Source organism: Dryobates pubescens, chromosome 10 (genome assembly GCF_014839835.1).
Source record: "Dryobates pubescens isolate bDryPub1 chromosome 10, bDryPub1.pri, whole genome shotgun sequence".
NCBI lineage: Eukaryota > Metazoa > Chordata > Aves > Piciformes > Picidae > Dryobates > Dryobates pubescens.
This window is the reverse complement of record NC_071621.1, coordinates 17618162-17629369: the sequence shown is the minus strand read 5'-3', so window position 1 is coordinate 17629369 and position 11208 is coordinate 17618162. Positions and strand designations below refer to the sequence as shown.

At 68.9% G+C, this 11208-nt stretch overlaps 1 protein-coding gene across 1 annotated transcript; it reads right to left on the bottom strand.

Annotated features, from left to right (window-relative positions):
* Positions 1 to 313: 313 nt before the first annotated feature.
* On the bottom strand, positions 314 to 2079 carry TPBGL (trophoblast glycoprotein like). Its single transcript, XM_054164788.1, has 2 exons — positions 1589 to 2079; positions 314 to 931 (listed from the first exon to the last, which is right to left on the bottom strand). The coding sequence occupies exons 1-2, from the start codon at positions 2039 to 2041 to the stop codon at positions 320 to 322; spliced, it is 1065 nt and encodes a 354-aa protein (XP_054020763.1). The 5' UTR covers positions 2042 to 2079; the 3' UTR covers positions 314 to 319.
* Between the last annotated feature and the right edge of the window lie 9129 nt (positions 2080 to 11208).

The window sequence follows — 11208 nt, the reverse complement described above, 5'->3', positions numbered from 1 at the left end:
GCTCTCTGTGGGCTCAGGCAGGGAATGGTCAGAGAGGGCTGCTCTGGAGCTCTCTGTGGGCTCAGACAGGGAATGGTCAGGAACTGCTGCCCCTCGTGGTGCACCCCACAGCCAGAGTCATCTTCCCCCGCGGCGCTGCCACCGGCCGGGCACAGGGGGAGCCCGGGACACATCCCGCAGCCTGCACTCGACGACCTGCGGAGGTGCCGCCGGGGCCGGGAGGCTCCGACGGCTGCGCCGGGGCGGGGGGGAGGAAGGGGGTGGCCGAGGACACCGCCGGCGGGAGGAGCTGCGTCCAGGGGGCTGAGGGGCGCGCGTGTCAGAGGCTGGGGTCGGCGGAGCGGGGGTCGGGGTCGGGCTCGTAGCGGTAGTGGTCGCCGTCCATCTGGTCGCGGCAGGCTTCGCGCAGGTTGTGGAGCCAGCGCTTGATGCCGCCGCGGTTCAGGTAGAGCACGGCCAGGAAGACGGCGCCGATCAGGGCCAGGACGATGCCGAAGAACACGTAGGAGGCCGTCTCCAGCCGCCCGGGCTCGGCGGCCGCGCAGCTGAGGGCGTCCGGCCGCAGGCGCAGCAGCGCCGTGCCCCGCAGCGGCCCCGGCCCCGCGCACCGCAGGCTGCGGGCGTCGGCGACGCGCCCGGCCGAGCCCCGCAGCCAGCCCAGGAAGGGTCTCAGGCCGCAGTCGCAGCTCCAAGGGTTGGAAGCCAGAGCCAGCCGCAGCCCCCGCAGCCCCGGAGCCTCCAAGCCGCGCAGCTCGGCGGCCGCCAGGCTCCGCAGGGAGTTGTTCCGCAGGTCCAGCTCCTCCAGCCCCGCGGGCAGCAGCCCCAGCGGCAGCCCGGGCAGCGCGTTGCCCGACAGCTCCAGGCGCCGCAGGCTCAGGTTGCGCAGGGCCAGCGCCAGCTGCTCCTGCAGCGGGGCGGCCGGCGGGGACCGCTCCGCTTGCAGCGGGGCTCCGTCCGGTTGCAGCGGGGACGGCTCCGGTTGCATCCGGCCTCGGTCCGGCTGCACCGGGGCCGCTGGCAGGGCTCCGTCCGGTTGCACTGGGGCCGGGTCAGGCTGCAGCGGGGCCCCTGGGAGGTCTGGGGCCGGTCGCATCTGGGCTCGGTCCGGTTGCAGCGGGGACGGCTCCGCTTGCGTCGGGGCAGCTGGCAGGGCTCTGTCCGGCTGCTTCGGGACTGAGTCCGGTTGCAGCGGGGTTCGGTCCGGCTGCCTCGGGACTGGCTCCGGTTGCAGCGAGGCAGCTGGCAGGGCTAGGTCCGGCTGTACCGGGGCGGGGTCCGGCTGCGTCGGGGCTCGGTCGGGCTGCGTCGGGGCTCGGTCCGGCTGCGTCGGGGCTAGGTCCGGCTGCGTCGGGGCTCGGTCGGGCTGCCTCGGATCCTGGTCCGGCTGCGTCGGGGCTGGGTCCGGCTGCGTTGGGGCTCGGTCGGGCTGCCTCGGATCCTGGTCCGGCTGCGTCGGGGCTGGGTCCGGCTGCGTCGGGTCCTGATCCGGCTGCGTCGGGGCTGGGTCCGGCTGCGTCGGGGCTGGGTCCGGCTGCCTCGGGTGCGGGTCCGGCTGCCCCGGGGCTCGGTCGGGCTGCCCGGGTGCCGCCAGCAGCGCCTGGTTGAGCTGCAGGGTGCGCAGCAGCGGCGCTCCGGCGAAGGCTCCCGGCGCCACCCGCCGCAGGGGGTTGTGGCTCAGGTCGAGGGTGCGCAGCGCCGGCAGCCCCTGCAGCGCCAGCTCCTCGATGTCCTGCAGGTTGTCGCGGGTGAGGCGCAGGAGGCGCAGGGCCGGCAGCGAGCGGAAGGCTGCGCGGGGCAGGACCCGCAGGTCGCCGCCGCTGATGCTCAGGTTGCGGGCGGCCGGCGGCACCCCCCGCGGCGGCTCCTCCAGCCGCTCGTAGCGGCACTGCTCCAGCTCCGGGGTGGCCACGCAGTAGCAGGCCGAGGTAGGGCAGCCCCCGTGGGCAGCCCGGCCGGGGGCCACCACCAGCGGCAGCAGGGCGAGCCCCAGCCAGGGCAGGCAGAGCCCGACCCTCCCTGCCCGCCCTTGGCTGCGGGCCATGCTCGCTGCCCGGGCATGCAGGGCAAGGGGGGGCACTGGGGGGGAGGGGGTGACGGGGGGAGAGGGGGTGATGGAGGGGTTCGGAGGGGGCGATGGAAGGGTTAGAGGGGCGATGGAAGGGCTTGGGGAGGGATGGAGGGGTTGGGTGGGTGATACGAGGGTTAGAGGGGTGATGGAGGGGTTTGGAGGGGGCGATGGAGGGGTTAGGTGATGGAGGGATTGGAGGGGGTGATGGAGGGGTTAAAGCGGTGATGAAGGGGTTAGAGGGGTGAGGGAGGGGTTCGGGGGGTTGATGGAGGGGTTAGAGGGGTGACAGAGGGGTTTGGGGTTATTGGTGGAGGGGTTAAAAGGGTGATGGAGGGGTCGGGTGGGTGATGGAGGGGTTAGAGAGGGGATGAGGGAGTTGAGGGGGTGGTGGGGGGTGATGGAGGAGTCTAGGGTGGGCGAGGGAGGGGTTTGGGGGTGAGTGCTGGAAGGCTTAGAGGGCTGCTGGAGAGCTTTGGGGTGGGAGAGGGTGGTAAAGGAGGGGGGAAGTGAGGGAGGGTAGAGAGGGGCTGGAGGGGCTGAGTGGGTGGGGGGGGTTAAAGAGGGGTGAGGGAGTAGGGGCGGGATGGGGGGCCGGGGAGGGGCTGGGGGGGTGTGGAGGATTGGGGAGGTGATGGAGGGGTCGGGGAAGGGGGGTGGGGGGTCGGGCGGGTGATGGAGGGGTGCGTGTGGGGGAGGTGGAAGGTTAGGGGGGTGATGGAGGGGTGGGGGAGGATGTGAGGGGTCGGGGGGGGGGTGGGGGTGGGTGATGGAGGGGTCGGGGAGGGGGCACACACAGACCTGCCTCCCTTCCGGCCACCCGCGGGGCTCAGCTGGCTCCGGCTCGGTGCCCGCTCTGGGAGGCTGTGCCCGGAGCTCCGGCAGCGCCGCTGCCCAAGTCGGGCTGGTGGGGGGGGGAGGAGGGAGGGAGGAGGAGGAGGAGGAGGGGAGGAGGAGGAAGGGGATGGATTGGGGCTGCCTGGTGGCTGCCTGGCGCTGAGGGCAGCTGGGAGCTGCCGTCGGAAGGAGCAGAGAGAATCTGGAGGGCATCTGCTGCCCTTCCAGCCCAGGAGGGGATTTGTGGGGGGCCCTGGTCCCTTGCCATCCTTGGGGAGGGTTTGTGGGGTGCCCTGGTCCCTTTCCATCCCTGGGGAGGGTTTGTGGGGTGCCCTGGTCCCTTTCCATCCCAGGAGAGGATTTTTGGGGTGCCCTGGTCCCTTTCCATCCCAGGAGAGGATTTGTGGGGTGCCCTGGTCCCTTTCCATCCCTGGAGAGGGTTTGTGGGGTGCCCTGGTCCCTTTCCATCCCTGGGGAGGATTTGTGGGGTGCCCTGGTCCCTTTCCATCCCAGGAGAGGATTTGTGGGGTGCCCTGGTCCCTTTCCATCCCAGGAGAGGATTTGTGGGGTGCCCTGGTCCCTTTCCATCCCAGGAGAGGATTTGTGGGGTGCCCTGGTCCCTTTCCATGCTTGGGGAGGATTTGTGGGGTGCCCTGGTCCCTTTCCATCCCAGGAGAGGATTTGTGGGGTGCCCTGGTCCCTTTCCATCCCTGGGGAGGGTTTGTGGGGTGCCCTGGTCCCTTTCCATCCCTGGGGAGGGTTTGTGGGGTGCCCTGGTCCCTTTCCATCCCAGGAGAGGATTTGTGGGGTGCCTTGGTCCCTTTCCATCCCTGGGGAGGGTTTGTGGGGTGCCCTGGTCCCTTTCCATCCCTGAGGAGGGTTTGTGGGGTGCCCTGGTCCCTTTCCATCCCAGGAGAGGATTTGTGGGGTGCCCTGGTCCCCTTCCATCCCCACAGGCTTGGGGAGCTGCTCTTTGGTGCCATCATCAGTGGGGTGGCCCTGGGGCCCAGGAGGACCTTTGCCTGGTGGCCTCATGGAGACCTTTGCCTGTACCTGCCCAAGGGCCTGAAGACCTTGTGGGTCAGCAGCTCCTGGCCAGCAGCTCCTGACCACCAGCTCCTGGCCAGCAGCTCCTGGCCAGCAGCTCCTGGTCAGCAGCTCCTGGCCACCAGCTCCTGGCCACCAGCTCCTGGTCAGCAGCTCCTGGCCACCAGCTCCTGGCCACCAGCTCCTGGTCAGCAGCTCCTGGCCACCAGCTCCTGGCCAGCAGCTCCTGGTCAGCAGCTCCTGGTCAGCAGCTCCTGGTCACCAGCTCCTGGTCACCAGCTCCTGGTCACCAGCTCCTGGTCAGCAGCTCCTGGCCACCAGCTCCTGGTCAGCAGCTCCTGGTCACCAGCTCCTGGCCAGCAGCTCCTGGTCAGCAGCTCCTGGTCACCAGCTCCTGGTCAGCAGCTCCTGGTCACCAGCTCCTGGCCACCAGCTCCTGCCCACCAGCTCCTGGCCACCAGCTCCAGGACTCCTTCCTGCAGCTGAGCCTGGAGGCTCAGCAGGGCAGTGAGGAGCAGAGGAGGCTCTGGAGGGGCTTCACCTCCCCCCCTGCCCCTGCCCCTGCCCTGTGTCTGCTGGCTCCAGGGGGCTGAGCTGCAGCTGTGGCTCCAAGCTGCTCCCAGAGGGGTCAGAGGGAGCAAAACTCGGAGTGGGGAGATGCAGGTTGGATGTCAGGAGGAAATTCATCCCCAGGAGGGGTGGTAAGAGCCTGGCCCAGGCTGCCCAGGGAGGTGGTGGAGTCCCTGGCTCTGGAGGGGCTGCCAAGCCCTGGAGCTGTGGTGCTGAGGGCCATGGGGTGGTGGTGCTGGGGCTGTGCTTGGGCTCCAAGCTCTCCTCCAGCCACAGCCTCTTCAAGCTGCCCAGGGAGGGGGTGGAAGCCTCACCCCTGGAGCTGCTCCAGGCCAGGCTGGAGGTGGCTCTGAGCAACCTGCTGTGGTGTGAGGTGCCCAGGGCAGGGGGGGTGGCACTGGAGGAGCCTTGAGGTCCCTTCCAGCCCCTTCTCTGTCCCCCCTCCCAGGGCAGGCAGAGGAGAAGGAGACCTTTAGCAGCTGCCTCCTCCTGCTGCTGCTGCTGCTGCTGCTCTATAAATACCTTTGGGCCATCAGTGCTGAGCTGCCTGCAGGGGCAGCGAGGTGAGAGCAGGAGGGGGAAACTCTCTGCCAGCAGCCAGAGAAGCTCCTGTGCCAGGCTGGGGCTCGGTGCCACCCCGCCCTGCCGAGTCACCGCCCTGGCACCGCAGCGCTGGCACCAAAGTGGCTCCGGAGTGGTCCAGGGGAGGCCAAAAATAGCCCTGGAGGGGAGGGGGAGGGGAGGGAGGAAGGCTTCCTGCCCAGGACTCCTCCCTGCAGCAGGGCTGCGAGGAGCAGAGGAGGCTCCGGGGGCAGCTTCACCTCCCCCCTGCCCCTGCTCGGTGCTCACCTGGGCTGGGAGCCTGCTGCCAGCCCTGGGGCTGTGGAGCCCTGGCAGGGCTTGGGTGGGAAGGGACCTGCCAGTGCCAGGCAGTGCCAGCCCTGCAGCCAGCAGGCACAGCCCCAGGCAGAGCTCAGAGCCCCAAACACCCTGCCCTGGGCTGCTGCCAGCCAGGGGGCAGCTCCCCCCCTCCCTGGGCACCCTGGGCCAGGCTCTCCCCAGCCTTCTCCCATCCCTCTGCCCTGAGGCTTCCTCCTGGAGCTCCAAACCATCCCCCCTGGGCCTGGCCCCACAGCTCCTGCTCCAGAGCCTGGCTCCAGCTTGCTCCTGGGCCCCTTCAGCCCTGCCAGGCCACCAGGAGGTGTCCCTGGAGCCCTTCTCCAGCCTGGGCACCCCCAGCTGTGCCAGCCTGGGCACCCAGCAGAGCCCTTCCAGCCCTGCCAGGCCACCAGGAGGTGTCCCTGGAGCATCCTTGGCATGGGGGAGGACAACTTTGTCCCCACTGCAGTGGGGCTGGGTGGGACCATTCCTGGAGAGGGTCCCAAGGGGCACCCCAGGCACCCACAGAGGTACAGGGAGGAAAGGGGAGGTCATCAACATCTGGATGTGAGCTCAGCACATCTGGGGAGGAGGCTCTGCTGCTGCTGCTGAAGATGTTCAGCCTGGAGCAGAGGAGGAGCCCAGGGGCAGAGGAGCTTCAGAGGTGGCCAGGGAGCAGCCCAGGGGCAGAGGAGCTCCAGAGGTGGCCAGGGAGCAGCCCAGGGGCAGAGGAGCTCCAGAGGTGGCCAGGGAGCAGCCCAGGGGCAGAGGAGCTCCAGAGGTGGCCAGGGAGCAACCCAGGGGCAGAGGAGCTCCAGAGGTGGCCAGGGAGCAACCCAGGGGCAGAGGAGCTTCAGAGGTGGCCAGGGAGCAACCCAGGGAGGAGCACAGCTAAGGGCACAGCACAGAGCCCAGCAGCACAGCAGGGCACTGGGCTGGGCACAGGGCAGGGACTGGCACAGGGAAAGGGATGGAGCCAGGAACAAGGCAGGGACTGGCAGCCTGGCACCAGGCAGGTGCTGACACAGGGCAGGAGCTTGCCCCTCCTGGCCTGTGCCAGCCTGGTGCCTGCTGCCCCTCCCGGCCTGTGCCAGCCTGGTGCCCGCTGCCCCTGGCTGATCACAGCCTGGTGCCTGCTGCCCCTGCCGGGCTGTGCCAGCCTGGTGCCCGGTGCCCCTGGCTGATCACAGCCTGGTGCCCGCTGCCCCTCCCGGCCTGTGCCAGCCTGGTGCCCGCTGCCCCTGGCTGATCACAGCCTGGTGCCCGCTGCCCCTCCCGGCCTGTGCCAGCCTGGTGCCCGCTGCCCCTGGCTGATCACAGCCTGGTGCCCACTGCCCCTCCCGGCCTGTGCCAGCCTGGTGCCCGCTGCCCCTGGCTGATCACAGCCTGGTGCCCGCTGCCCCTCCCGGCCTGTGCCAGCCTGGTGCCCGCTGCCCCTGGCTGATCACAGCCTGGTGCCCACTGCCCCTGCCGGGCTGTGCCAGCCTGGTGCCCACTGCCCCTGGCTGATCACAGCCTGGTGCCCGCTGCCCCTGCCGGGCTGTGCCAGCCTGGTGCCCACTGCCCCTGGCTGATCACAGCCTGGTGCCCGCTGCCCCTGGCTGATCACAGCCTGGTGCCCGCTGCCCCTGCCGGGCTGTGCCAGCCTGGTGCCCGCTGCCCCTCCTGGGCTGTGCCAGCCTGGTGCCCGCTGCCCCTGGCTGATCACAGCCTGGGCAGCTGCTGCTGCCGCGGCTGCGGAGCTGTGGGAGAGGGCTCCGGGGGTCAGCAGCCAGCAGGGGATTAGAGAGTGGTTAACACCTCGGGATGAGCCCAGGGGCAGGGCTGGGGCTGCCAGCAGCCGCCCCGGGGACCCGCGGGCACAGATGGCACCCGGGGTGGCTGCTGGGACCCCACCCCCCCCGCCCCCGTGTGAGTGGGCACTGAGCTGAGTGCTGGCGTTGGCAGAGCTGAGGGCTGGCATCCAGCCAGAGGGCCCTGGGCAGGCTGCAGAGCTGGCACCACGCGGACCAGGAGCTGCAGCCCCTGGGGCAGGGCGGCCCCTGGGCACCACCCGGGCTGGGCAGCAGCCCTGGGGAGACCTCCTGAGTGCTGCTGGGGGTGGCTCTGGGGGGCACAGCGCTGCCAGGGAGCTGCTGGGGCCGGGTCAGGGCCAGGGGAGGGCTGGAAGGGCTCTGCTGGGTGCCCAGGCTGGCACAGCTGGGGGTGCCCAAGCTGGAGAAGGGCTCCAGGGGCACCTCCTGGTGGCCTGGCAGGGCTGGAAGGGGCCCAGGAGCAAGCTGGAGCCAGGCTCTGGAGCAGGAGCTGTGGGGCCAGGCCCAAGGGGGATGGTTTGGAGCTCCAGGAGGAAGCCTCAGGGCAGAGGGATGGGAGAAGGCTGGGGAGAGCCTGGCCCAGGGTGCCCAGGGACTGGGGAGCTGCCCCCTGGCTGGCAGCAGCCCAGGGCAGGGTGTTTGGGGCTCTGAGCTCAGCCTGGGGCTGTGCCTGCTGGCTGCAGGGCTGGCACTGCCTGGCACTGCCTGGCACTGTCAGGTCCCTTCCCACCCAAGCCATTCCCTGTGGCTTTCATTCCCTGACCCTCCCTGGCTGGAGCTCTGCTCCTCTCTGCCACCCTGCCCTGGTGCCAGGCTGCCTTGGTGCCCTGGCTGGGAGGCCAGGTTGGCACAGCTAGGAGAGGTTGCCCAGCCTGGAGGGGAGCAGCCCCAGAGGGCATCTGCTCAGTGCTCAGAGGCTGTGGAGAGCTTCCAACCCCCCCTGGCCATGGTGCCCCTGGGCAAGCTGCTGGGGGGTGCCCTGCTGGAGCAGGGGGGGTTGGCATGGGTGGGCTCCAGGGGTCCCTTCCCCCCATCCTGGGCTCTGGGCTGAGCCTCTCTGACAGTCCTGGGAGGGTCTCAGGTTCCCCTGCAGGGTCTGGGGGCACTCAGAGCTGTTTGCCAGCAGGGCTCCGTTGGCATCCAGCCCCCACTGGGTGGCTCTCAGAGGCCCTCAAGGAGCAGAAGTTGCTGCTCAGCTCCAGTCCAAGGCTCCCCTGGTGCCAGCCGAGGCTGTGCCCCCCTGCTGCTGCCACCCCCTGCCTTGCTGTGCCCTGGGCATTCAGCCTGCTCCGTGCCCCAGCTTGGTGCCTGGGGGGGGGCACCTCTGAGCCGGGCTCCACTGCCCACGGCCCGGGGGGGAGGGGGGTCCTGGGGGGGTCTCCTGTGGTACCCCCTGGCTGCAGGCTTGCTGGGAACTTGTGTCCAGGGTCAGGCAGGAGGAGCTGCCAGCAGGAAAATCCCTCCTGGAACCCTGCAGGCTGCTTCCCGCAGGCTGCCAGGGGATTTCCTGCCCAGCAGCTGCCAGCTGCCATGGATTCAACACCCCCCAGCTGCCTCTCCTTCCCACCACCACTTCCTGTCCTCTTCTCACCCCAAACCCTTGATCTGACCCCGGAATTCCCCCCACACGGGCTCCTGGCCCTTGGTTTCCCAGCAGGATGGGTGCTTTACACCCTGCCTGGGCTCCTTGTATCCTTCCTGGGCTCCTTGCACCCTGCCTGGGCTCCTTGCACCCTGCCTGGGCTCCTTGCACCCTGCCTGGGCTCCTTGTATCCTTCCTGGGCTCCTTGTATCCTTCCTGGGCTCCTTGCACCCTGCCTGGGCTCCTTGTATCCTTCCTGGGCTCCTTGCACCCTGCCTGGGCTCCTTGTATCCTTCCAGGGCTCCTTGCACCCTGCCTGGGCTCCTTGCACCCTGCCTGGGCTCCTTGCACCCTGCCTGTGCCACTTGAAGAGATGGGAATGAAAGGACCCAGAAGGCAGGATCTGAGCTTCAGGAGCTGGGAACAAAGGGCTCCCAGGAGGGAGGTGAGCTTCAGGAATTGGGAATCAAGGGACCCAAAAGGAAGGGAATGCAGGGACCCAAGGGGCTGGCTCTGAGCTTCAGGAGCTGCAGGCTGAGGCTGCAGCCTTCCCTTTTTGTGCCTTTCCTCTCCCTGCCTTCCATCCCTTTTCCCTTCACCTTTTCCCCCCTGGTTCCTCTCAAGGATCTTCCTCTGCAGGACAAATTTTTCCTCCTCTCTCCTTTTTTTATGTCTTCCCCTCCCCTCTGCTCTCCAGGAGAGGCAAAATGTTCCCAGCTGAGACACCTCTGATGGATCTGCTGCTGCTGCTGCTGCTGCCCTTCATCAGCCCCAGGCTCCTGCTCCTGGCTCGGCCATTCCCAGCCTCCCTCCAGCCCTAAATTATTCATTGCCCCTTTTTATTTCTGGCCTTGGCCCTGCTCCTGCTCCTCCAGCACCACCTTGGCATCTCCCACAGAAAGCTGAGGAGCTGCCAGCCAGGAGCTGCACTGAGGCAGTGCCTGCCCCAGCCCATGCAGGTGGAGCAGCTCCAAGCTTCTGCCCTGCTCCTTGCACCCATCCTGGGCTCTTTGTACCCTGCTTGGCCTCCTTGCACCCTTCCTGGGCTCCTTGCACCCTTCCTGGGCTCCTTGCACCCTTCCTGGGCTCCTTGCACCCTTCCTGAGCTCCTTGCACCCTGCCTGAGCTCCTTGAACCCTTCCTGGGCTCCTTGCACCCTGCCTGAGCTCCTTGCACCCTGCTTGGCCTCCTTGCACCCTGCTTGGGCTCCTTATACCCTGCTTGGCCTCCTTGCATCCTTCCTGGGCTCCTTGCTCCTGGCAGCACCCAGGGTGGCAGCACCCAGGGTGGCAGGACCAGGGTGGCAGCACTCAGAGTGGCAGCACCCAGGGTGGCAGCACCCAGGGTGGCAGGACCAGGGTGGCAGCACTCAGGGTGGCAGCACCCAGAGTGGCAGCACCCAGGGTGGCAGCACCCAGGGTGGCAGCACCCAGGGTGGCAGGACCAGGGCACCGTCCTGCCCTGCCCCTCTGCTCTGCTCTGCAGAAGCCCCAGCCTCAGGCTCGCTGTGGAGCCCCAGCTCTGCAGGAGGAAGCAGCAAGGGTCCCCAGCTGCCCGGGGGAGGGGCTGGAGCTGACCTTCAGAGGGCATCCCCGGCGGCAAACCGCAGCCAGCAGCCCAGCCGCGGGCAGGGCACCGGCCCAGGAGCTGCTCCGAGGGCAGAGCCGGAGCCCAGCTTTGCTCCTCAGCCCCCTGGGATGGGAGGGGGACAAGAGGAGACCTCCTGAGAGCTGCCACCGACCCCCCCCTCGGCACTCAGCCTCGGGCCCTGGCACAGCCTCACCCCCTCCAGGGCCCCTCCTGAAGCCCTCAGGGCTTGCTGCCCCTGCAGCCCCTCCTGTGCCACCCCGGGCAGGTGCCAGCAGGAGCTGCTTCCCACCTCCTGCTCCTCGTGGGCAGTGCCAGACCTCACCCAGCACCGTGCCCACCGTGCCAGCTGCCAGCTTTGGAGAGCTCCAGCCCGGCTCTGCGGGCTCCTGACCCCCTGGAGCTGGGCAGCAAGGAGCTGCTGGTGGGCAAAGAGCAGCAGCAGCAGCAGGAGGAGGCTGCCAGGTGCCAGCTCCTGCAGCAGCTGCTCTGCCAGGGCTATAATTAGAAGCTCATCAAGTCCTGGAGTCGTCAATCCAGGCTGGAAGGGTCCTGGGAGAGCATCCAGAGGCCAAGCATTAACCCAAGGCTGCCAGGCCGATGCCAAGGGCTGGCCCAAAGCGACCTCGGGGCAAGGGCATCTTGGAGGGCATGGAGGGGAGAGCCCTGGCTCAGAGCTTGGGGGTGCTGGGGGGCACTGGGAGCTACTGGGCACAGAGCCTGGGGGTGCTGGGGGGCACTGGGCACAGAGCTTGGTGGTGCTGGGGGGCACTGGGCAGAGCCTGGGGGTGCTGGAGGGCACTGGGCACAGAGCCTGGGGGTGCTGG